This window comes from Filicampus tigris, chromosome 13 (assembly GCF_054856515.1).
Source record: "Filicampus tigris isolate MCC_2025a chromosome 13, RoL_Ftig_1.0, whole genome shotgun sequence".
Classification (NCBI taxonomy): domain Eukaryota; kingdom Metazoa; phylum Chordata; class Actinopteri; order Syngnathiformes; family Syngnathidae; genus Filicampus; species Filicampus tigris.
The window spans coordinates 11168424-11194863 of NC_141229.1; the positions used below are offsets into that span (position 1 = coordinate 11168424).

General features: G+C 40.5%; 3 protein-coding genes across 4 annotated transcripts; 2 read left to right on the forward strand and 1 right to left on the reverse strand.

Moving 5' to 3' along the window:
* Positions 1 to 5297: 5297 nt before the first annotated feature.
* Positions 5298 to 10047, forward strand: LOC147137585 (cannabinoid receptor type 1B-like). The gene is made up of 2 exons (XM_086049595.1): positions 5298 to 5614; positions 7533 to 10047. Exon 2 carries the CDS (start codon positions 7582 to 7584, stop codon positions 8944 to 8946), a length of 1365 nt encoding a protein of 454 aa, XP_085905721.1. The 5' UTR covers positions 5298 to 5614; positions 7533 to 7581; the 3' UTR covers positions 8947 to 10047.
* A 1640-nt stretch (positions 10048 to 11687) lies between these two features.
* Positions 11688 to 15747, forward strand: LOC147137586 (akirin-2-like). Its single transcript, XM_086049590.1, has 6 exons — positions 11688 to 11918; positions 12219 to 12399; positions 12514 to 12651; positions 13444 to 13593; positions 15018 to 15089; positions 15180 to 15747. Exons 2-6 carry the CDS (start codon positions 12228 to 12230, stop codon positions 15188 to 15190), a joined length of 543 nt encoding a protein of 180 aa, XP_085905716.1. The 5' UTR covers positions 11688 to 11918; positions 12219 to 12227; the 3' UTR covers positions 15191 to 15747.
* A 1258-nt stretch (positions 15748 to 17005) lies between these two features.
* On the reverse strand, positions 17006 to 26433 carry orc3 (origin recognition complex, subunit 3). Of its 2 annotated transcripts, none has more exons than XM_086049589.1 (20): positions 25991 to 26433; positions 25845 to 25905; positions 25672 to 25769; positions 24986 to 25124; positions 24487 to 24591; positions 23940 to 24127; positions 23706 to 23833; positions 22908 to 23067; positions 22693 to 22806; positions 21287 to 21420; positions 20475 to 20538; positions 20267 to 20383; positions 20102 to 20181; positions 19179 to 19312; positions 19011 to 19102; positions 18831 to 18928; positions 18618 to 18759; positions 18193 to 18309; positions 17287 to 17366; positions 17006 to 17190 (listed from the first exon to the last, which is right to left on the reverse strand). In XM_086049589.1, the coding sequence occupies exons 1-20, from the start codon at positions 26012 to 26014 to the stop codon at positions 17085 to 17087; spliced, it is 2181 nt and encodes a 726-aa protein (XP_085905715.1). In that variant the 5' UTR covers positions 26015 to 26433; the 3' UTR covers positions 17006 to 17084. The 2 variants fall into 2 exon arrangements, with proteins under 2 accessions (XP_085905715.1, XP_085905714.1); XM_086049588.1 differs by having other exon boundaries at positions 19011 to 19105.
* Positions 26434 to 26440: the final 7 nt, after the last annotated feature.

Consider the following 26440-nt stretch of genomic DNA (forward strand, 5'->3'; position numbering starts at 1 on the left):
AAAACATGCATGGTAAGTTGATTGGACACTCTAAATTGCCCCTAGGTGTGATTGTGAGTGCGGATGTTTGTCTCTGTTTGCCTTGCGATTGACTGACAACCAATTCGGGGTGTCCCCCGCCTATTGCCCGAAGACAGCTGGGATAGGCTCCAGCATGCCCCGCGACACTTGTGAGGATAAGCGGTATAGATAATGGATGGATGGATGTTCACATTACATCAATCAGCACTACTGGAATGTAGGTTACAAGGGTAAGTCAGTGTTTCTGATCATGTTTATGCCAGCAGAGGGCCAGTACACAAACATAAACACTACATAGAATCTGCAGTGACAAAACATTTATTGTATCTCCTCAATTTTAAGGTTAACTCTGCTGTTCAAAACTGTTCAAAGGATGTGAAATAAATAAATGTCGAACACAATCAGTAGGCTGTGTCAGTACTACTACTCTTTACCTCTAGTAATTACCGGCCAAACACAAGGAAGCACAATCCCAAAGCAATTTTGAAGTCATTGTTGTGCCATAGTAACACAATTTCAGCAAAGCAAAAGGAGTGGAATACAAAACAACTTGACAATGATGGATGTGCTGTGTTTTCAAGATGGGAAACAAAGAAGACTTTAATGCATGATTTTTCTTCATAAGCACCATATTTCCACAAATACTGGCTGGGGCAATTATCTACCAAACTGTAGTTGTGGAAAGATGTCTATTAGAGGGAGGCCTTTTTTTGTACCACGTTAAAAAAAACACATTTTGGGGGTAATATTGAAATAATATTACCAGTACAGTGAAGAAAAAAATAAATAAGTGTGACTTTCATGAAGAAATGAAGCGACATGGCAGACTAAGCAGAACAATTAAGTCACATGGACACACACAACATTGTGGAGTGATCATGACATAGTCTACTGGAACAATTATGATCAGAAAGACAACCTGGTGTCATTTATTTACTGAAATGCAAATGGATGGGAGGTGTCTATTTGGTGATACCAGCGTGGAGCGATGTATTTCAGACCTCAGCCTTCAGTGGGTATTAAAGTCAGTATCAGGGTTGAAACAAGCAGTCCGATTAGTCGGACACGTCGACGGACGGCCGTTTAAAATTAGAGGCGGACCGACCTATAGACGGGTACTATTTTTTTTCCTGACGGAAAAAAAGGCGAATGACGGACGACAGAAGCATACCCACGGTGCAGACGGATGATCAATAATAGACGCTCAATTTTTAGTAAAATGCCCGACTCTGTGACGATCATGTTCGACATCTGCCTCCCCTGTAAATCAATCTCAACCAATCAGAGGGATAAAATAGCTAAACCAATCAAAGGACAGGAAAATGCAGACAATGAGCCTAAACAACAGTGAGGTGAAAAAAAAAAAAAAAAACACACCTCCATTTCACATTGTCATCCAGCTGACAGAAAAGAGACGAGTGGTTCCAGGTAAAGCCATGATTGCGTCACTGTTGTCAGACCCGGGTTTCTTGTCAGTCTGGGAAGCTCTGCACCTGCGCCCAGGCCAAACGAATTGCACTGTGGCTCTGGCACGGGGAGACCGACCCTTGTAGCCCATCGGGGCGCGCACGTTCAAGTCCCCACTTGTGCTGAGTTTCCTGATCATTTCATGAGTTCATTTCCTTACAGGCAAACGTGGAGATCATTATGTCCCGAGATCATTAGCTCTTGGTGCCAATATCATCCCAAATATGTGAGGGACCAGCTTGATTTAGAGGCCTGTGTGTGTGCGTGTGTTCGCGTGTGTGCCTGCAGCGCTCATTTGCATAGCGTTTCTGCCAAAGAGCGTCCACTGAACCGCATGCTAAGTCTTTGTGATCACCTCTGTGTTCAGATCAGATAAACTAGAGCTTAATGTGACTAAATGGTGCATGAAGGGGATGCTTTCTTCCCACTGGCCACTCTACAATGTGAGAAAATCCACCACTCTACTCTTAGATATATGGTTTGATTAGTTAACAGCAGCTCTGTTTAAAATGCGTATTGGCGTGATAAATAGAATACGATAAGATACGTTCATAAGAAATGATGAATGATAACTTGGCTTCTATGATGAAATATATAGGGTGGATTTTGCTGCTTAACTCATATTCCACAAACACAAATATTAATATTTGTCAAATATTAATCAGCAGAGCTGGGCATTCCGTCTGTGACGGACCGGTATTTCTATCCGCTTATGACGGGTGCCCGTTGCTGACGGTTGACAAATGATGGAAAAAAATGAAAAATAGACGGACTAAGCAAAGTCGTAAGACTATGTATTTAATCCGTCTTTCGTCTGTGGTCCGTCTTTGGTCTAGTTTTTGCAGCGAGGAACAATAGTATGTTGTTGTTGCTTGGGGGGCAGATTTTTTACGTGATTGACCAGGCTGTGAACAGGGTTCTTTCTGTTCAAATATCGGCAATGAGTCACTCTTTCTGTTCAAATTCAATGAACGCTCCGATTGTCTGATTGCAATCTGGAAATGTTATGTGCCTTGGATGAGCCGCTTGTTTGATTGGGAGCCTTTTATGCCAACACGCTGCTTAGCCTATATAGAGCTCTCACTTGCACTGCTTGTTCGTGATTGGTGGTAGAACTTACTCTTTAAAAAAATATATGTTTGAGTTGACTTCCGCTTTAAGATAACGCCCAATAAAATGTTTGCGCATCTGGTGGTGGCCAATTTCAGTTTTTAAACAGACCTTTCTTTCCATCTGGGGAGGCGGCAGGTCACGGTGACAGCATCTTTTTTCCTCCTCACACTCCCTCTCACCAACTATGCAACCTCGTCAAGCACACATCAGAGACAGCCCGCCTACCTTAGTATGTCATCTGGTAACATGCTGAGTGGAAACACATTTCCAGCACTGATTGCATATAATCACTCATCTGCAAGAATGATCTTGTGGTTGTACAATAGCTCATGAAAATATCGTAGAATTAACACCGAAATCCTTTTTTTTTTATCTTGGGGAAAAACTTGAAAATGTATGAAAGCACTCAAACAACAGATCAATATCAAATCAGATACCAAAATCAATTTTGCTAAGCTGCTTGGCGCATTCACTGGCAGAGGAAAACTAAAATTAAAATAATGGTGTCCACTTCTCAGAGCAGTCAATGTAAGAGCATCACAAGCCTTTTGTCATTTGCCAGACAGCATTGTGTTGAAAATATCTCGCCCTGACTGAAATAATGATGCTAATTATTATGGTGGATGTCTGCCCGCTGCTTTTGGTATGATAGATTGTGTTTTCCGAGCCAAAGCACAGTCGTACTCAACTCAAGACAAGAGCAATGTGATTTGCGGAATTCTGATTTGCCTATATCTTCAATTAACACAATGATTCTGTTTGACTATTTGATTTTTTTTTTTTTTTTTAATGGAGTATCACAAGAGATGGGCCATTCTGCAGGCTTACATGCCAGCGCATTAATTGTTTTGCCACTTTGTTGTGCGGCCAAATGGCATGTACTTTCCACAACAACAGCCATGTAATTTGGGCTGTAGCACTGCTGAGAGAGAATAGTGGAAATAATTGTGCAGCTGCATACGACAGAAAAGGAAAGGAGAAATGGCTCTTAATGTTAACAAGGCTCGGGAACCTTTTCTTCCAAAGGCCGTCATGAACACATGTTGTATGGACAATCAAACAAATGTTGATGTATTCTAAACTCACTTTTACTTGACTTGTTACTTTCAATTACAATCCTAACTAAGTAAAAAAAAAAAAATACAAAAATCAGCTTCCACATCCATCAGAATATGATACATGTCTTATTCCACATCAACAGTCATTTGGCCAGATCTGGTTCAGGTACAGGTTAAACTCAGTTAGGTAGTCACAATATTATACTCTGAATACCTTTTATGGAACCCAAATTTGTCTCCCTCGCCCATACTGTATGAGACCAGTCAAAATGGACACCACAATATATAGTAAGCAATATAACCAAACGATTTCTCCAAACCAGTAAAAAAAGAAAAAAAAAAAAATCAGTTTGTGCTCAAATTAGATATGATTAAATAAAACAAGAATACATGGACATTTACATAAACATAATTATATAATAAAATCAAGTCGAGTCGCCACCAAATTTCAAGCAAGTCAAGTCATTACTTGGTTCAAGCAAGTCATAAGTCAAGTCATAAAATCGTGCTCAGTAAAACATATGTTGGAGTGATAACATTTTTTTTTAAATCACTGATCCTACCACATAACATTACATTATTGTTAAAAATGTAATGAACATTTACATCTCTAAAAATGAAATGAAAACCAATTAACTGATAAATTGAATAGCTACACCAATTATACAGAGGAATGCATGTTATTTTTTCATATTAACGTTTATATGAGTGGCACACTGCTAATGCGGTGATAAATACTGAAATACTGTATGCTGAATGAGGGTGTAAAGGTGTATAATCATCAGATTTAAAAACTACATACTGTGTTTCAGGTGCCAATCTGTTACCCAAATCTAATCAGTGTGTGTTAATGGGTGAACAAAAGGCTTTAACTTTGTGCAGTTTGTAGGTTGTCGCGTTTTGAAGTTGAGGGAAGTTAATGCACATTAGTTTAGGGGGGCGCTGCCACATCAAATATGGCGGATACATTCGCGACCAGAGAATTACTCTGCATAGACTCTGTAGTGCTCTATGCTAGCAACATGCCGGTGACACCGGTGTCTTATGTTTTGGTGAATAGGCCATTGCTCAGTGCTCAGGTAATGACCAATCACAGCTCACCTTTTTTCTGAAGCTGAGCCATGATTGGTTGTTATCTGAGCCCTGAGCAACTGTGATGTCATTTTCAGTTGACAGAAAGTGACACAATGGCCGCCCCCTGAGATGAACAAGAACAGGTGTTTGTTTTTTTTTTTGCTTAACTCATATTCCACAAAAAACAATATCAATCAGAATGCCATGTTTAGACTAGTGGGGCTGCATAGAAGGTTCTTGTAAATACATTTTTGTGTTGACTTCCTCTTTAAAGAAAATTGGAGCTACCAAACTGTTCATGCTTCTCTGAGGAAAGCCACAATGAGCTATGCCATATTACATTATAGTCACAACTTTAATAACAAAGATATTAATTAAATCAAAGGTGGGGGGGGGGGCGGGGGGGGTCCCCAATACATAGGCTAAGTCACAAGATAGCACAAAGAGTCGGCCATCAACGTTTTTGCTAATTCCACTAATTCTTAGTGTATGTGAGCATGTGGTCGCCTCCCTCTTCATTTATTAATAACGAGGTGGTTTGGTTCGTGAGCTGAGAGGGGACGCACGCGCATTCACCTCACGTGCGTGTGATACCACGTGACCAAGCGCACAGCATACAAAAAAAGAGACACCCACACTCGCACACACCCACACACCCCCACCGGCTGCCTGCCTGCTTTTACTCTTGCCGACATCCTCATCTCAGTCAACATGCGATAAAATAGCGTGCAAGTGATCACAAAACATATTCTAACACGGGAAGTCGCTTTTTTATTGACTTATTTTGGGGCTGAAGTTGCAGCAACAAAATGAGATGAAGATGTTTATTTAAGGCAGATGCTGGAAATCTGTGTTGACTCATGGACACGCGCCAAGTTAAGGTATGTGGATGCATGTTATTGTTTTTATTTCCATTTGCATTTTGATCAATGTTTTAATTACTGAAGTGATAAGTTAAGTATGTAAGTAAGTGAGTAACCTCAATAAGGCTTTGAAAAAGTCCTTAAACATTTTAAAAATAATGTTTTGAATTGAAGCAGCATTTATAAAATTATGAGGCAGCATATGAACAAGGTGCCATAGGAACTATTAAGAATGTGCCAGTAAAAAAAAAACCTCTTATCTTAATTAGCTTTAAGTTAGCTTGAACCCACAAGGTGGTTATTAAAAATAATTGTTTTAAAAAAATTAAAAAAAAACTTGTCTAAGGGAAGGAATGAACGACAAGCAATAATGTTGCTCCTACCTAAGAAGTGAACTATTAATCTATTTTTTGTCAGTTGATCCCAAATTACAAGAATTTTCCAGTCCCCTTGGAAGTTTAATTACAAGCCAATACAGCACCTATCCAATATTGTTATGCAAAACATGTCTGCTACTAATTGAAATCATCCAGAATCTAAATAGCTATTTGGACATTTTGACACTTCATTAAACCGATGATTATTGAATTAAAAAGCCAAATGTTCAATGCCCTGCTTTTAACTAATAAGCAAGCCTTGACTGTCCTACATACTTAATGCAGTGATTTCCCCCGAGGCCGCGCAACCTTGCCATCAACTGTTCACTTTCTCACTATTGTCTGCTCGACTGTCAGCTTTACTGATGCACTGATTCACCCCAGTAAATACAATGACATCATCATGCATCTTTTAACACTTAGACAGATTGCGTTGTCTGCCACATTTGCATTTACGAGGTCACAGTCACAACCTATTCATTATAGGGACACACTTTAATGACGTCAAATACAAAAGATGTAGCAAGAAAATTTGGCAGTTTTGAGAGTTATCCATTGAACAATATGCTCCTGACTGTGGCTATAGAATGCAGTGAGTGGTGTACCACTGCACTGCATAAGAGAGAGCAATTTCTAATATTTTGACATTTTCACACAGTAAATAAGATAAAGCAATATATTAATAGCTCACCTCAGCGTCTTTGTTGAAACAAACTGCAAATGCACTCTAACATTGACACTGAATTGGAAAGAGCACCAACCTTTCACTGTTGTTGCCCAAACCAAGTGTAACCAGTTTTGCAAAAGAAATAGTTAAAAAAAGTAACTTTTAGGTTATGTTCATGTTTTTTTTCCTGTTGAATTTTCCCCTTTGTCATTTTCAATTCATTTGTACAACTGTTAGGTCACATAGTTGGAAAAATGTTTTGAAATAATTTATGACAAAATGTTTTCCATTTTACCGTATTTAAAAGCGAACTATATTTGTCTTTATTTTTCAATTGACTTACAGTATTAAGTTTGATAACGCATGGGGCCCTATTTTTGTGCCAAGCGCAGTCTGTAACTGTATGGGCGGAGTTGTCTTGCTTTTGGAATTTTTCTAGACATGCTCAGCTAGAAAGGGACGTTTGCGTGGTTGTGGGAAGGAACACAACTGATTGTTTGCCATCCAATGATGTGGCGTCCCTCGTTCCCTTTAAATTAACAACACAAGTGTACTACATGGTGGAAGAATTCGCTGGAGTCCATCCATGAGATCAGCGCACTCAAAATACATTTAAAAGGAACTGCAAGATCTCCACGGATGATGTAAAATTCCCGATTGTGCGGCCGTGTGATGTTCAAGCTGTGCATCAATTACTGTGGCTTATAATAAAACTACATCAAAACTTTAAATTACTCATGAGCAGCTGGGCTTACTGCGCTATTGTATTTTAATGTTGGCCATTATAGTGGTATTTGGAGAGTCTTTTCTTGAGGCAGTACTTGGTATAAAAGGTTCGAGAACCACTGCTCTAGAGAGAAAAGAGAAATAACCCTCTATATTGTCTTTTTAGACTTTCTGCACACCAGTCCACTGACCCTCTCTAGCGCCACCTCTCAGTCATGAAGCTGCACAGGCTGTCGGGTGCCACCATGAGCGCGCTGACGACGATCGCGCCCTACCTGGGCTCCAACGACGCCATCTATGATGACAGTTCCACCAAGCCCGGATTCCGCTCTGAAAAAATGCACTCTGCATCCATTAGTAACACAAACAAGGTCATTTACAGCACCCTCACGCCCATTTTCCCCACCAACATATCAGACATTCCGCTGACTAATGAGACTGATGGAATGGCGGCGCAGTGCGGGGAGAACTTTGTGGACAACATGGAGTGCTTTATGATCCTGACTCCTGGCCAGCAGCTGGCCATCGCCATCTTGGCCCTTACGTTGGGTACGTTCACAGTGCTGGAGAACTTGATGGTGTTGTGCGTCATCCTGTATTCACAGACGCTGCGATCACGGCCGTCCTACCACTTCATAGGAAGCCTGGCTGTGGCGGACCTCATCGGCAGCATCATTTTCGTTTACAGCTTCTTGGACTTCCACGTCCTCCACAGGAAAGACAGCCCTGAGGTTTTCCTCTTCAAACTGGCTGGCGTCATTGCTTCCTTCACCGCCTCCGTGGGCAGCCTCTTCCTCACAGCCATCGACCGCTACATCTCCATCCACAGGCCCATGGCGTACAAGCGCATCGTGACCAAGAGCAAAGCGGTCGCGGCCTTCAGTCTCATGTGGAGCGTGTCCACAGTGTTCGCGCTGCTGCCCCTGCTGGGCTGGAACTGCAAGCGCCTCAACTCTGTCTGCTCGGACATTTTCCCCCTCATCGACCAGAGGTACCTGATGTTCTGGATCGGGATGACGAGCGTCCTGCTGCTCTTCATCATCTACGCCTACATGTTCATCCTGTGGAAGTCGCACCACCACGCTGTGCGCATGCTGAGCCGCACCTCCCAGAGGAGCATCATCGTCTACACGGCGGAGGGCACCAAAGTTCAGACAGTGAGACCCGAGCAGGCCCGCATGGACCTTCGTCTGGCCAAGACGCTCGTGCTCATCTTGGTGGCCCTCATCATCTGCTGGGGGCCGCTCCTGGCCATCATGGTTTACGACCTCTTGGGGAAAGTGGACGACTTCATCAAGACCGTGTTCGCCTTCTGCAGCATGCTGTGCCTGCTCAACTCCACCGTCAACCCCGTCATCTACGCCATGAGGAGCAAAGACCTGCGCAGAGCTTTCGGCAACATCTGCCGCCTGTGTCGGGGAAACGCGCAGCCTCTGGATAACAGCGGGGAGAGCGATTGGAACAGCAGGAGCGTAAGGGCCAAAGATAGCGGAGGCAGTGGTGCGAACAGCCGAGTGAAAGTGGCCCAAGTTTATATTTCTGGAGTGACAGATGCAACTTCTGGTGCGGATTCAGTGTGAACGCCTTCTGACTGTGGGCCTAGTGTGTCATGAATATTGTGTAGGATAGGCTGCAGCTCCTTGTGCATTTGATTTTGACTGGAGCGTGCCAAAGAGTGACTTGTAATTCCAACATAAGATGGACGTTTGCCTTTGAAGATGAACTCTGAAGCTGTTGTCTTACGTAAACCTGCACGATCTAAACAAGGGGTGGGCAAAGTACATACTGACTCTTCCATTCTTTGATCTGGCCCAGCAAGCATTCTAAAGAGTCCTGTGAAATTTGTTGCATTAATTTTGCCTCCTTTTCTGAAAATTAGTCAATTAATTTTATTGGATCCCCTTAAGTTTGTGCAGTTTCTTCCTTATGAATAATGAAATGTGCTTTGTTGTCCAGGTTTCAGTCTTAAACAGTTTAGGGGTGACCATGTTTGATACTGCATACCACAGGTGTGGGAAAGAATTTTCCTGCCAGAAAGCCATTACATTTTTATAAAGTTCTCCTAGGCCATAGTAAATTGATGAACAAATATTTTATTCATCAAGCCATGCATTTTCTCTTCCGTTTGTCCTGTTCAGGGTCACGGTCCTGTGCTGCTAGAGACTATCCCAGCTAACTTCAGACGAAAGGCAAATGCGTATTTATTTATTCATTTATTTATTTATTTATTATGAGCATTCGTGGGTAAAAAGTTTTTGTGCTCTTGTTTTTAGAACTGCTTGGCGTGCAGGATCAGTGCTGTAAAGTCTATGACCCATGGGCTTTATGTTCCCCACAACATCATAAAATAGCATTAGCAATAGTGTGGCCGTAGTACAGTACTTCCAAAATATCCAGTGGAAAACTGCACTTCTAAACTAGATACAAAGTAGCATCTGTGACTTGAAAGCAGCCGTGGGTGGTTATGTAAAATGTTTGTGATGTTTGGCACTCACCACTCCTCAGTTGTTTACTGTACAATTCCAGTGTGTGTTTTGCTAAGCTAAAACTGTGAAACATGTTTGGCTTTTTTTGAGAGCAGAAAGTATTTGCATCTCTTACAGGAATGTTCAGTGTGCTTGTAAAACATTGTGTGGCAAACAAACACTGCCATATTGATATCAAGCATCTGTAGTACCATTCTATCTTCAGTAAATGTGTATTTTTCATATCATGAAATTGTCTTTTCATAATAAAACCATGAAATGCCACCAAACACGTAATGCATCTAATTAACAAATAATTCATGCATTTCTGTATGTCAAAGAGACAGAAATAATCAATTTTCTTGAGTGCTTGTCCTCATTAGGATCACAGAAGAAAAACTAAGACAAACATTTACATTCTCAGTCACACCTAAAGACAATTTAGAGTCTTCAATTAACCCAAGAAGCATGTCTTTGGGCAATGTGGGAGCAAAACAGAGCACCCACAAGCTACACAAGTTCAGGAACAACATGCAAATTCAACAAGGTAAGAGCCAGCATTTGAACCTCAAACTTCAGAACTATAAGGCAAGAAGCACTGACAACTGTCGTGCCAGCAATAATCCATAAGCTATATCACAAGTACTGTATTAGGAAATACTGAAAGCCAGAACATTAATAGTTTCATGTTATTTTATCCATCCATCCATCCACCCATCCATCCATTCATCCATCCATATCGTTTTGGAGCCTATCCCAGATGACCGGGTTATTATGCTGTCTACTATTGTGCAAATGCAAAATGTTTGCCACAACCTAGCATTTCACATCACAGACCCCTCTGGTGTACTGTATTACAACAACATAATGAGGCTCCCTCCAGTGGACTTAACAGTAAAGACAGCTAGACTGATATACATGACCATTTGAAAATTATGAATTTTCATTTGACCATTTGAATGACCATTTGAAAATCAAACAAAAAATTAAAATAATATTTATAATAATTAATTTCAAAAAACTCATAACTTCCACGTCTGGTGGTGGGACATGCCTCTAACTTGGAGCATATATAGGTGGGTTTAACTCATGCTGGTCTGTCCTATAACCAAGCATTTGTTGCATGTTCTGATGAAGCCTTCTCGGATGAGAGCCGAAACGTTTTAAGACAAACAAAGCAGTCCAGTTGCGATCGACTCAATGTCCTGAGAAAGAAATGGCCTGGATGAATGAGAATATCCACAAGCATGTTAAGTCCCAAATCTTGATTAACATCTTCCAAAAAAAAAAAAAAAAAAAAAAAAACACGTTGGAAATCATGAAACTTCATTTGGGAAATATAACGGCAATAAAAGCTTGAAAAATATTACTTTAGAACAATTTTGTTCCTGAGATACAATTATTACCTTTTGAATGATAACAGCGGCCAATCATTCAAATACTCTTAGCAGTAATTATTGTAATTAATATTCAAAATGAAATTGAGTAGTGTATGAATTTCGCGTTATAGAATAAATTATATGAAAATGACCCATATACAGCGCCGTGAAAAAAGTAGATACCCTCTTCTCAAATTCTTTATTTATTTATTTATTCATTTATTTTTGCATTGTGCGTATAGTTGACAGCTTCGTTTTAATTGTTACATTTTAAAGTTGTTTCATACTGACCTCTTGTGGAAACAACCAAATACGCCTCGTTTTCATTTTTATTCCAACGTGGTCCGGTCAGGCAGGTGACTTTAAAGCCGTTTAGCCTATGATGTCGTGAAAAACACCGAAAAAACACGAACTGTTCACGTCAGCTCTTTTAAGGACGTTACTATAGACGGCGTGTGTCATCCGCCTTTGTGTGGTCTTTACTACAAGCCCCAGCATGCATTGCAGTGAGGTCACACGTGACGTCAGGAAGCCGATAGCTTCGTATCGAAAACAAGCAGCCGAGCCGTGTCGCGTCTGCTAAAGCTAGCTCCGCTATCTTTAACGGCAGTCAGCCCGCTGCTGGGCTGCGAGCTTCCGCAACTTTTTTTTAGGAAGCAACTTTTAAAAGACACTTCAACTACTATACAAGACACCCTCATTTAAAAGGTAAGACATTATATTTAATTTATAAACTGGCAGCTAACGCCACCATTTGCTTTGTTTTCTGTTATTAGTAGCTAGCGCCATGAGCTAACGTTAGCTGGTTAGCACTAATTTAAAGGCTCAGCTGCGCAACATGATTATCATGTGCCGGATAAGCGGCGCAGTGTGGTTTGAGGTACAGAATTTCACCATGACAGTAGCTGCCTGTGATGACGAATCCATAACCTTAGGACTGTAAACGTCTGACAATATCTTCTCTTCATTTGGGGGTTGGTTTGACACCTCTTCCTCCTTTTTGATCAGTTTAAAGCAATGGCGTGCGGAGCTACCCTGAAAAGGACCATGGATTTCGATCCGCTCATGAGTCCAGCTTCCCCCAAAAGACGAAGATGTATGCCCGTGTCTCCGTCGTCCCCGTCCCCCAGGAAGTATCTGAATATGGAGCCCTCGCCGTTCGGAGAGACGTCATCCAGACTGAGCGCAGGTAATCTTCCTACGAACTAGCAAAGTTGGAGCCCACAGGCCTGAGCAACCTGTTGTTCAGCCTCGTTAAGACAATGATGTCTTTTGTCAAACGTTCTTTTGTTTCCCCTCCCAGAACAAATCCTCCACAGCATCAAGCAGGAGTACAAACGCATACAAAAGAGGAAGCATCTAGAAGCAGGAGGCTACCAGTCGCCTGAGTGCTGCTGCTCTCCGGAATCTCCTCCATCTCAGTCCCAGTCCACCATGTCAGGTTGGTCAACATTCACCCAAGACAGTTTTACTTGCAAAGTGTAAAACATTACAATGCACAGCCATTTTAAAGTACTTATGTCATAATATTATTGTCACTGAATTGTGATGTAGTATTAACCAAAACAATGAGTTTAACACCCATATGGCCATTAACAAGGCAACAGCTCCAAAACTGCACATTTATTAATGCCGATTACTTTAGAAGGCCTGATTTCCACATCAATTCTATACAATCATAATAAAGCGTATGAAGTGTTTATTTCTGTGTTAGTATAGTCATGAAAATCTAATGAGAGAATGACTGCATGAACAGTGTTAAAAAGTGAGCAAATAAAGGTACAATCATTGACTTGTAAATGTTTGACTGCATGAACAGTGACTGAAAAGGCTAGTCAGTGACAGAGTAAAATCATGGCTGTGTCGATTAACCAATGAATGAACAGTGTAAAAAAAAAGTGGACAAGTAATAGTCACTGACATGTGGCTACCCGACATGAATCGTGATTAAAAGTGGTCCAATGACAGTGCAGTCATTGCCATGTAGACCGCCCGATGACTGCATGAGCATATTTTTATTTGTTTGTTTTCCCCCTAAAGTTGGCCAGTGATTGTATAGTCTGTCATGTAAAATTACAGCAATCCGTGTCTGGTCAGATGTAATATTATCAATATTATACTAGTAAAGGTTTGCGTTACTTAATTACATCTTAAAGGAATACAATGTTGTAGTTGTTTCTTTTTATTCACTGGAGATTGACTCACCATGGAGATGCTTGCTTGGCTTTTGCAGCAACGCCCTCTGGAGGCGTTTCCCCATCAAGGAAGGAGCAGCCACTATTTACCCTCAAACAAGTTGGGATGATCTGTGAACGCCTGCTGAAAGAAAGAGAAGAGAAGGTGCGAGAGGAGTACGAGGAGACCATGACATCCAAACTGGCAGGTCGGTACATGTCACCCCTGTGTCTGTTCCACAGAACATTGAAAAAAAAAATGTTAATAATCCGACAAACATTGATGCAAATGGGACAAGGCCAGTTGTGCATAATTAGTGACTGCTGATTTTCCTAGAGCTTTACAGGTAAGAAAACAAATTAAAATATTAGCTATTTTTGCAGCTTCCACACGTTCAATTTAAGTGAGGTTCTGGGTAAGGATGAATTTATTTTCACCATTTGAGTCACTATGGCAGCCTTTCGTGCACCCTAGAGTTAAAATGGCAAGTAGCCTGCTAATGAACACACCAGGATTTGTCATCAGTTTGGCCTTGGCAGGTCCAGGTTAAATATTGGGGTTATCGCAAAACCTTTACACAATGTTGTATGAACAACTGGATTTCCTTGATTTCTCAGCATTCCACAAGAAGTTTCTGTGTATTACTTGCATAATAGTTTTTGAATGTTCATTCTAGTTGAGTTTTGTTTTTCAAATGTAGTTTTTATTAGTTTTCAGGGTGGCTTTCAGTATGTATGTATTACTTGTGTGCAAGATTAAAAAAAAAAAATGTATTGTGTAGTAAAAGTTCCCCGAAAATATTTTAAAAACAACGATCTTCCACAAATGAAATACAGGTATATCAGTGACAGACTGAATTACAATAAGCTCAGTGCGTAATACCGCTTCTAAAGTTAGATTCATCGTCACCCTAATTAAATGAAGCTAGGATGCCTTGTTTGTCACTTCTAAAGTGGATTTGTGGCTTGGATTCCTGTTGGCAAGTATTAAACCAGTTTGTATAGTGTACAATTTTTTTAATTCTTAAAAAATATATACTGTGTATATTTTTCTCATACATATATGAACCAAAAAAGGAAAATACTTCTTACCTAGCATTACGTTTCGGGCTGATTTAAATGACAAAAGCAGGGGAAAAAAATCAAACACGCTAACTCGTCGCTTTGAAGCGACGTCATCTGGTGGCGCATTTTATTGGCTGCTGCTAGATGACCTGCACTAAAAGGACCACACCTCCTACATGACTGTTGAAACGTCCTTCTGGCCGATACCTAAATAAAAACATGTAGAATAAACCCCAAAGGCTCATTTATTAAATTAAATGCCAAAGACAAAAGCAAAAGACATTTTTGCTACATGTATAGTAGGGATGTGCCATTTACACTTTTTTGGTATTGGAGTCTTTGGTTTTAAGTATCCATACCAAGTCCCAATCTGATACCTTGGCAAACATTAAGAAACAAAGTGTGTGCATCCACATTATTTTTTTCACATCGTTCTTATATCCTTGTTGCTCCAAATGCAATTTATGTTCTGCTGTAGCATAGAGGAGAGCACTGTGCACAGGCAGACATGCCTATGTGTGTGGCGCTTTTGCTCTCGCTGACCGCTTTGTATTGTTTGCCACTACAGAACAATACGACACCTTCGTGAAGTTCACGCACGACCAGCTAATGCGACGATTCGGTGAACAACCCGCAAGCTGTGAGTGCTCTCCATGCACCGTTCCCACATTTCTGCCCCAGTTACACATCTGCTTTCTGACTCTTGAGTTCATCTGCCTTTCTTCTCCAGATGTTTCCTGAGCTCACATGACGATGGCCTCTCATTGCATACAAGATGTGACACCGCCAAGAAGGAAAAACAAACACACACACACACACACACAAAACGCTCATCGTTGTTACGAGATTCAGTTTAGTTTAAATGAAACTTTTTCTTACTGTGCCATATTTCTGTGGTTGGGCAAATGGTTGTAAACAACCCGGTGCTTCCCGATGTAAGCGGACCCCCAATACTCCCCGCCACCTACACTCTCCTCCTCCATATTCCCCTTCTTCCCACCTGTGTGGTTGGTTCTAGCTGTGTGCATGCTGACAATTCTCACACTTTTTGTGACAATTCACAGCATTACCAGCTTGTTCACTCTTCAGTTTGTTACATGTAAATATATTGAAGCAGCATTGGACTTTGCTGTCACAAGGAAACTTGAAGTCACTCCTCCATTTGTTCCTTTTTATAATTAAGTAGGCCAAATAGACTTTCTTCCCTCCCTGACCAAGTGTTTTATTTATTTTACTGGTATAACTTTGAATCCATTGTACTTAATCAGAAAAACAATAAAGGACTTAATTTTAAAGCCCGCAGGCTATGGACTTATTTTTTTCCTACAAAAGACATCATGAGGTAGACTTGCACAGTGAGCTCAATACAATGGTTTTGGCATAATAGTTTGAATCTGGAGAAAACCATCCATTAGAACAGGGGTGGGCAATTCATTTTGCAAAAGAGCCACATGAACCTAAACGCTTATCGAGGGCCAAGCCAACATGCTAACCTCAACTCTATTTTTTTTAATGAATAAAATTAAGACCAGTTATGTTTGCTATTCTAAAAAGATGGTGGAGGGGTCGGAAAAGTTGTTCAATAACATAAAAAGTCGCTAAGTTGGCAACACTGCAGACAAGTCGGAGCTCTTGCACGCTTCCTTGCTTGCTTTGAGCTAGCATTCACATTTGCACATTTAATAAAAGCATAACTCTCAAAATAAAAGCACAGCATACTGTATGTCTTACTTTTGACTTTATGATCAATGTGCAGGCTGGGGGTGGGCCGGATGTGGTCCGTGTCTGCAATAGGGTGACAGATGAGAGGGAGCCTGTCCCGGCTGACTTTGATAGTTGGAGGACACCCTGTACTGGTTGTCAGTCAATCACAGCACATTTTGGCAACATTTCACAATCACATTAACACCTATGGCTAATTTAGTGTCCTGCACGTGCGAGAAAACCCACCCAAGCACTAGTTTGGAACTTAATAACCTACCAACTTAGAAAAAAACACATTAAGGCAGAATTTGACACCCTTTACATTGGTTCTCTGATTGGGTACCTAATGCAGTATAAACCCCAAATCGGACCGAGTTTCAAGATGCTGGTTGACTTCAAAGGTGTAATTTTTACAATAGGGAACAATGCAATGTGAATAAACCCCTCTCAGCTCATTCTAAAATTCTTAACTATCAAATAAGTAAAAACAAAACTTAGCCAAAGTACAATGAAACTAAAATAGCAAAACCACTCACCCTTTGAACAAATTCTGACACCTATTGATTTCTACATAGGCTGGAATTTAGAAAAAAAAAACTTGTGATAAGTTAAAATACTGTACCAAGCAGCCACACTGTTTCCTATGTTGCAGTAAATTGAAATGTTTGTTCTATGTCTCTCATCACACTTTTCCTCTGCCATGACTTTTTTTTAGAGGCGTGACTCAGACCACTTTTGATCATTAAGGCTCTGGTCTACGACATTCCACCTCTTGCATTAAATTTAATATAATATAGTATTGATCAAATGTCAAGTCATTCATTCAATATTTTAAGAAATTAGCACAGAATCTTAAGATGTCAGGCACTAAATAACTTTAATTAAAGGGGAAAAACTACAAAAACATTTTTTTTTTCCTCTGACCAATGGGTCAGCATCCTCCCCAAGTGAGTCGGGCCACATGATCCGTCTTCTGCTTGGTGGACTTAATAAAGCCCAAAAATTCCAGTTCAGAAACGGCCCTGATGAACCGAGCGCTGGAGAACTGTTAAAGAAGTTTTTGCAGTATACCTTTGTTTTCAAAATTATTATTATAGATAAGAAAAATACATTTAAATGTTAGAAAAAGATACTGTTTGACGGCATCCACTTTTCCAAAGTTGTCTGAATCTGGATCATTCCCCTCCGCTGCAGACACCACAGTTGAGTAGGCCTAAAAACAAAAAAACATCGCCATCAAATCAGCTGTCAACTTTTTGGATAAATAATATATTGATCCACAGAACAAACAACAAGGAGGGAACACCACTATAACCCATTAAGGACTGGAGCACATAACCGCGTTTCTACCACTAGAACGCTGTTGCGTCTTTCTACCCTTGAAGCCAGGAGAGCGTATACGTCATTTTCTATTTATTTAATTCTCTGTCTCTTAACCAATGAAATGCATCAGAATAGACATGTGACGGTGTCGTGAGTCGTCGGAGGATATCCGGAATTTTTTCAAGCAGTAATGGCGTCGATCGCGGGAGCTCTAAAATGAATAACGGCAGTCATATAGGCGACGCGATTGTGGACTTTGAACCAGTAGAACTAGTCGAACGTGATATATGGTTAAGATATATGTTAGTAGATAATGACAATATCGACATCTTTGTAACAGAAAAGAGGATGGTAAGTACCACTCAATTTTCTTTTTAAATTAAAAGTAGTGCTTCTCTTGCACTGACACTTTATTTTCATTTCTTCGATTGAAAAACTGTAAAGATGAATAAACTCTGGTCTGTGTGAAAGCCACACGTCCAAGCTCTCAAATTCTTTTGGGATAATGTTTCTGTCTACTACAGGGACTGAGATATTAATTATTTTGTAGGTGTTGAATTTCTGGGAAAACTCCAGGTTTTCAAGGGTAATTCCAAAGACGACCTTAGGTTTTGGGGAGCTGTTGAGCCAGGCACTTTAGGCCTTAATGGGTTGACATTATCAGGGAAAAGTTGAAAGGTGATATTGTTATGAGGCATAAAGACAAGTAAACTCACTTGCATCCAATCATAGAGGTTGATGAGGCGGCCACACTCCAGGTGCAGCTTGTACACTATGCAGATGTCAGGCGCCGCATTGGACACGCTCCCGTCATCAGTTTTTAAGTTCTCATTCTGAAACAACAATTTGAATTCACAATGCACTTGCATCACAACGCACCAAATTTGGAGTTCAACCAAAAATGTCAGGAAAATTATGTCCTGGACGTTTAAACACTCGTCATGAGTGAAGTCACATGAGACGTTGGCAAATCTGATGAGACCTCTTTTTTTTTTTTGGTAATGATTGCTGCTTTTTCATGTCTATTCTTTAACATCGTCACTGTGTAATGAAAAAACTCTAAAAAAAAAAAAAAAGCATCTAATCTTCCATGCATGCTTGAAATATGACTTGAAAGTGCTTAAATGTGACGTTGACGTACCAGAAGATAATAGTAAGGGCTGTTGAGTGCGGCCTGAATGGAGGTGCGAGGTGTGGCGTTGAGGTGACGTCTCACGCAGGACGAGGAACTGTAGTAGCATACTTCATTCAGCGTCTGAGACTCTGGAGGAGGCAGGTGACTCCTACGAAGCAAATAAGACAGGCAGCGTTGACAAAACAGGAAGCTGAAGATCAGAGGATAAATATGTCTCACTTTACGAGGTTGTCGATAAACTCCAGGACTTGACTTCGCAGGTTCTCATAGGGACTCCGTTTCTTGGACCTTCTAGACTCGTTCATCTCCAGAAGAGCCTGTTGAGAGCAAGTAAAATATTGCGTCAGCTAGAACAACAAAGTTTTGTACGTAACGTTCCGCAGTGGGGAGTTACGGTACCTTCTGCAGCTGGAACAGGTCGGTTTTCTTCTGAAGGTTCTTCACAGGAGAGGCGAGGCTCTCTTCGTCACATTGGACTACCTCACTGGTCCCTGCTTGTAGAAGAAAGGAAGTGTTCCTTATTTCTGTGGCAAAGCCAGCACTGGGCAAATGCTTCTCACAACTCACCATCCAGCTGCTTGAATTTGCTGAGCATGTCTTCCAGCTGGACGAGGGCGCTCTTCATCATTGTTGAGTTGATGGGCTGCAGAATCTCTGCGCATCTTTGGAGCAAAGTTATCAGCTCGTCCTTGGCCAACATCCTGGAGGAGAAACCACACGAGTCTCACAATTAAAAAAAAAACAAAAAAAAACAGCCTCTATTTTAAATAACGAAATAAAGAAAAATCATGCGGTTGGCCACCTGAGGGCGCAATATAAACGATTCATGGCATTGACTTTGGTGCTCTATAATGGTTAAGGGGATCAGGATCAATGACAGACAATCACAGAGACAAGCAAGCCCACACTATCAGCATGCGAGCAACTTGTGAAATGACCAAGTCCAAATGATATGCTTTACCTTCTTTATTTTTTTTAAATAATTCGAAAGAATTCTTTATACAGTATGTACAATAAATATTGTTGTACCTTGCTTAACTGCATGAACCCATATTGCACACCACAACTAATCAATTCAAGTTGTGAATTGCATGAGATTGTTATAATGTTATTGAACAATATCTATTAAGATAAGAATATTTGTGTTTAATGATATTGTGTTGCAAATACAAGGCAGGTTTTTTAGACTGGGGGAATTTTGACACTCCCAATAAAATGTGTTTCTGGTAACTTTTTTCATAATATTCTGTTACATTTTTTTCCTTGTTACTTTTCCTGTATTTCTAGACTACTGAGAACTGCAACCATGCTGAATATTTCATACAGAAATGACATCTGTACGGCTGCGCGTGTGTGTGTGTGTGGTGGGGGGGGGGGTGTACCTAATGCTGTGGCCAGTAAGTGTATATTCTCATTTGCAATACAGCCAGTGCTTACATTTCAGCCATTTAAATTGACCAAGACAAGCAAGATTAATTATCCAGGCTTACTTAAGCAGCTTCATGGCTGACTGGTAATCCTCCGTCTCCCAAACACTCTTCTCCAGGCAAATTAAATGCAGCTCCCGGATCTGTGGGTAATCCAGTGTTACACCGGAGCAACAATGACAGTTTAGAAAAAAAGGGATGCTTTGTTGAGATAAAGGGACTTCTTGCCTGTTTTCCGAGGGGGTAGCGAGGCAGCGAGGAGGTCAAAGCGTGAAGACACCTCAGCGTGGGATAATAGTTCTTGTGGTATTTACAAAGGTCCTTTATCAGCTTGTGGCAAACCTCCTAAAACAGTTGAAAGTCTCGCTCAAGTGTTCATGTCAGCAAAATTAAGGTTAGCGTTGAAACAAAAGTTGAAACTAATACAACATTGTACCTTTAAGTGAGCATCATCCTTTAACAAATGAACCTGCTCTTGGGATTCCTGCTCGCTAACATACCTGAAGAAGAGACACGAAGATGTTGAGCAGACATATTCCATTGCCGCTACATTAACATACAATACATGGACAAAAGTATGAGCGACACTTAATCAGTTACAGATGCTCTAAAGTGGCACAATTTGGAATTTGAGAAGAACAGGAAAAAAAAAACGCTGTCATGTAGGAGACCTCAGCATATGCCAACTGCAGTTTATTTCCCTTTTTTTTTTTGGCAATGCCTCTTACTTAAAAATGACAATCTTCAACAACAGATGAATGTGAGTGGAGAACGGACACACCGGATCTTATATGAAGTACACACACTCACATTTTAAGCAGTCAAGACTCCATCTGTGTCATGGAACGTTTTGACGTTTCACAGCAGTTCACTGCTTTTTGGATGGACAATTTAGGATGTATGAGAGTTAAGAATGTCAAATGTGACCTAACATTGCTAGTACGTTTAGTAAGGTTTTTTGTTTTTTTTTAATGGTAAGAGTTGGACCCTGGAATGGATTATTTCCTTTCCCATTACTTGAGAATACAAACAAATCAGAAATCAGCCATCGTCCTGGAACAGATTGTGAATCCAGAAGTTCCCATATAAAAAAATCAACAAATCAGGGGGTAGTATAGACCCCTTAGAATCCCGTAAAGAGACCTACTGTAAAGTTCTCATAAAACAACTTCCCAGAAGATCACTTTCCACATGTCCTCATACTTTTGTCCACAAACAGTTTTACACTTTGACCAGTGACCCATGTACCTGGTGAATGAAGGCAGCTGTCTAATCCTCTCCAGGTCCTCGTGGTTGAGCTGCGCCACATTACTCAGTGCTACCTTCTTCCTGCAGCACAGCACGCTGAGAGGCTGCGAGTGGAAGTGTTCCAGCAGTGCCACCTTGAGCAAAAACGTAGATAACATTAGCCTCTTGTATGCAGAGATAGCTGACTTTGATCCCACAGAACCACTCAATTTTATTCAAAAGGTCGCATCATTGTCCTTCTTCAAAATCCAAGTGTGCCTCAGCTGGAGGTCACCAACTAATGGCCAAAAATTCTCTCTCCGGATTTCTTGTAAAGAGCAGGATTCATGGTTCCATCAATCACAACAAATCATCCAGGTCCTGAAGGTGCGGGGCATCCCCATTTCATCATACTACCACCATGTTTGACTGTTGGTATGATGGTTCTATTCTGAAATGCTGTGTTACGTTTACACCAGATGTAACGAGACACACACCTTCCCAAAAACTCAACTTTCATCTTGTCATTCCATAGAACATTCTCCAGAAGGTCTCAAATGAACAACATTTAAGGAACGGCAGGCCTCCTTTGCCTGAGTTAAGGTCAGTTTTCCGTAACAATAAGGAAGTGACTGGGCGAAAATAACATCCGTGGCAGAGTTACAATTCCAAAACCACTGCTGACAAAAAAGAACAAATACTACAACATAAAAAAATAATAATAATCTGAATGATTCTCAGGATTTATGTGATTAGTTGTCGCTGTGCTCTTGGGTAATTTTTGTAGGTCGGCTGTTCAACACTCTTCCATGTTTTCTCTATGTGGTTCTCACCGTGGTTCACTAAAGTCCTAAAGCTTTAAGCGTGATTTTGAAACCGTTTCCAGACTGAGAGATGTCAATGACTAGTTCTCATCTGCTCTTGAATTTCTTTGGTTCATAGCATATTGTTGCAGCTATTTGAGCCCTTTTGGCAGACTTCAGTTTGTCAGACAGGTTCTATTTAAATGATTTGTTGACTAAATGGTCTGGAGGTAGTCAGGCATGTACTCTGCTTTCCATAAATTCCCCCAAAATCTTTCATTCATAATTTAATAAAGGGGGAAGTACTTTTTCCATACAGGACCAGGTAACTGAATATTTTATTCCCCTTAATAAATAAAATTACCATTTAAAAATTGTATTTTATGTTTACTTGGGTTATCTTTATCTGACATTTACATTTGTTTGATGATCTTAAACTTTAAAGTGGGAAGACTATGCTAAAGTAAACAAGTAAGAAAGAAGAGGGAAAATACTTTTTCATGGCTGTGTATATACAATACATAAAAATGATAGTTTTTACAGGGCACTGTGAAAAGGGATACACATAATACAATCCAGGTTGATACACTGAACAAGGCTCTCAAGAGGCTCTTGCGAAGGTACCTGCACACCCTTGATGAAATTTCGCACTGAGAAGTCATGGTAGAGGAAAAGGCTGATCAGCACCTGCAACACTTTGCCACTCAGCTTAAAAGGGAACTTCGGTGTGAGGATCAACTAAGAAATGAAATGGAGCCAAACCAATACACAATTTAGTCAAAATTAGAATCAAAGGTACATTTTGAGGTCATCTTTGTGCAATGTGAATGAATGTGCACCTTGTCAATGACAGTAGCCAGGTTTTGAGTGCATGACAGAGACTGGAAGAGCTCGATGCATAGCAGCGACGACACAGAGTGGGGCAACATGTGCTGGATGGTGCTCGGGGACGTGGCGATGCCGAAGATGAACATGAGGGGAAGACGCTCGATGTATCGACTATGACACAGAAAGAGTAGTCACCTTCACACACCTTGGCTCCATGTCCACCAATCTTCTGCTGCACATACTCCTGAAATATTGTATTTTTCTTTATGAGGTTGAACCTCTAGTTCAACTAGCCAAATAAAACTTCAGTTTAGTTCAACCCATCATCGCACAAGAACCAGGCAAAATTGTCAGACTTCAGCTCCCCTTACCTTTAGGGTACCCGTCATGGAAAGGAGGAAAATTGTAAAGATCACCAAAAATTTTACAATTCATTGAATATTAATTACATACACAAATTAGTTGTACCAACGGTGACTTATAGTTTGAAAAATACAGTTCTATTCAATTTAATCTATATAATCTACTATGGGAAATTTTGTTTTAGGATTAACAATTTTGACATCAATCTGCAAAACAGATTGTGTTTGACTTGTGGGGTTCAACTATTTTCTGAAATACCATATGATTTATTATTTTGAAAAACACTTCAGAAATTAAGAAGAATAGAGATTGGGAAAATAAATCATCGTTTATACAGGTTTTAAAGTCAAAAGTTGAACCAAAAATTTTGACAATGCACTATACATGTGCAGTTTCAGTAATTCGAACCTCCACCATGGGAACTCTACAAGAGACTTCCATGTTACCTGCAGATGAGAATGAAGTCCTGAAGAACTTTTTGGTTGAAGGCCTCAAAATCTTTAAAAATAATCACAATAGGAGGATGCTGGTCTTTACTTGGAGAACTGCGCTTTTTTCCAGGAGTGCTGGATTTCTGCAGGGCAGCAGTAAATTAAAAAAAAAAGACAAATTTTTTTTTAAAGACAGAAAACGCAGGGGGAAAAAAAAACCAAAAAAAGGGCATGATGCATTGATCCTACCTTTGTTTGCGTGTTGTACCATTCACAGAGCACGCTCAGGGAGCAGTGCATGCTCCTGTGGACTGGAGGGCTGCTCTGCTGCAATGTTGCCGCCACCTCCTCCTCCTCTTCATCATCATCATCATCTTCAGCAGCCACCACTGTGTCCATCAACCTCTCCAAGACCCTCTTCATTAAGTGCTTCAAGGCTGAAACAGGAGCACATACACTAGATTGAAACCTTGCATTTCAGAATCAAGCCGAAATTCAACTCCTCTGCGGTTATACAATAGTTCGAAACGCCTTTTTCTCCTTTGAAACGCATCAGGTAGGAATGATGAAATGTTCATTAAAACATTGCCAGTACAGTTCATAATCGTTCACGATGGCAAAGTTTGACACTGGAATTTGATTTTTGAAGATTTTTTTTTTTTTACTAGGAAAAAAAACTTGTTTCCAAATAATATCAAACAGCGTTTCATAACTGTGGTGTAAGTTTGACTAAAGTTCCACTGTAATTGTATTTATTTGTTTTTAACTTTCTCCACCATGTTGTGAATTAACTTACCTGCACATTCTTTGGCCTGGACAGAGGCCACATGAGGAGTGACAGACTGCTGGAGGAGCTCAGACAGACTCTGGAAGGTCATGTCATGGTCTGGCACATTCACTCCTAGAGAGGAGATGAGGAGATGACAAATAGTGAAAATTAAATTTACATTTCTGCTGTATATTTGTGTTTCACACCACACAGAGAAACGGCTCGCACACATTCAGGTATGCCAGGAGAGATAGAGTTAGAGTGAAGGTGTTTTGGTTTGTTGCTCCAAGGCACCTCAACATTAGTCAGACTCGCATCTCTAACAACTATATATATATATATATATATATATATATATATATATATATATATATATATATATATTTTTTTTTTGTCCTCAGGCGGACTTGAACCATAACCCAACTGTTACAAAGCCCATGTTCATACTGCTGTCCCAAATACATCCAAAGATCACCTTTGACACTCATCGACATCGTCGTCATCAACATTATCATCATCATCATACCAAGCATTAGCGCTGCAGTGGGAATCTCGCTGGCCCTCATCTGAGAAGCCCAGTCGCTGTGTTGTCGAGTGGAGGAGCACTTTCTGGTGAAGTCCAGCAAGCTATCCACGATGTTCCTGTTGAGTTCATCCTGCAAAAGCTGACAGTAAACACATATTACACATTTCATACAAAGTTTCTGCTGTTACTGTTTGTCCTAATGTTCGACTACAACATTGATTGAACGTCATTTTATGAATTGAGAAAGGGGCAGTATGGGAACCTAGTAATCATGAGTCATATTCAACCGTTGAAGTGGGTTGTGTCATCGTCAACAGTGAGCGAAAAACATGCATGTTAAGGTAACTGAATAGTCAAATGTCCATAGGTCTGAATTTGAATGGGAAAAATTTGCCTTGCAATTGGCTATAGTGTCCCTAAGACTGGTGGGTGTTGCTCCATTTCACCCATGACCCTGAGGAAAAGCACTATAGAAAACAGATGGATTCCCACCCCTGTTATAAAACATTCCTCTGGTGATATGCTTTTTCTGTCACCACAGGTTGTTTAGAAAATATACTATTCAGCGCAATAGAACTAGGGAGCCTAGAGCTCTCATTATGTAAATATACAATGGATTTAAAGGACAACTCTCAACAACCTCTTGATAATGTCAACACTTCAAAGTGTACGATTGTATTGAATACCTCTGTGTCCGTTTTAATCTTGTTCCATAGATCATGAAAGAGTCTGAACCGTATATCACTGGTCTCAGCGCCTTTGCAATCATGAGTGAAATAGTCGTCTGTGGGGAAAAATAAAATTTAAAGACTTAAAAGTGATAACTACTGTAATAGTGGAAAGGGAAGCCTTATTTTACCTAAAGTGGGGGAGCTTGTTTTTTTCTTCTTCTTTGTGTTTGGCTTGAAAACAAAACAACCCTAGAATGTGGAGTTAGTGTCAGAAAGTACGCAGACCAAAAAATACAACAACAATGCGATAGTTTACGTAAACACGAAACATTACCGTTGATACTGACGACGTGGCCATTTTTTTTAAACAAGCCGCCAGACGGTGAAATAACGCCACTCCTTTCACCGGTTTCTAGATTGTTTCGTTGAACTCCCACAGTGAGAAGAAATAAATAAAAAAATCTCCCAACTGACCAAGTCTGCCACTTCCCGTCATGATGACGTTGCCGGAAAGAGTTGTGTTCAAGGTTCCTCATCTTCCGCTCAACGTCACAGAAAACGCAGTTCATAGTCGTTTCAATCATTGGTCAGTACAGTAAAAAGGTAATTCGGTATTAGAAATGAACGAAAATTGTAAGCCCATCCAACTTCTTTTTAATTTTCACCAACTTTCAAGTTTAAATGTCGACTTCATTTGCAACATAGGCGATTTTGAACATACCGCCACGCAGTTACCCCGGAGCGAAATCTTCCAACACGTCCTCTAGTTAAGTGTTCCCAACCT

Coding starts and splice junctions, on each gene's coding strand:
- LOC147137585 (XM_086049595.1), top strand. CDS start 7,582: ATGAAGCTGCACAGGCTGTCGGGTGCCACCATGAGCGCGCTGACGACG.
- LOC147137586 (XM_086049590.1), top strand. CDS start 12,228: ATGGCGTGCGGAGCTACCCTGAAAAGGACCATGGATTTCGATCCGCTC. Junction 12,400..12,513: donor GTCATCCAGACTGAGCGCAG/GTAATCTTCCTA, acceptor TTCCCCTCCCAG/AACAAATCCTCCACAGCATC. Junction 12,652..13,443: donor GTCCCAGTCCACCATGTCAG/GTTGGTCAACAT, acceptor TGGCTTTTGCAG/CAACGCCCTCTGGAGGCGTT.
- orc3 (XM_086049588.1), bottom strand. CDS start 26,014: ATGGCCACGTCGTCAGTATCAACG. Junction 25,906..25,990: donor CCACGTCGTCAGTATCAACG/GTAATGTTTCGT, acceptor TCCACATTCTAG/GGTTGTTTTGTTTTCAAGCC. Junction 24,128..24,486: donor CCAGGCCAAAGAATGTGCAG/GTAAGTTAATTC, acceptor CTCCTGTTTCAG/CCTTGAAGCACTTAATGAAG.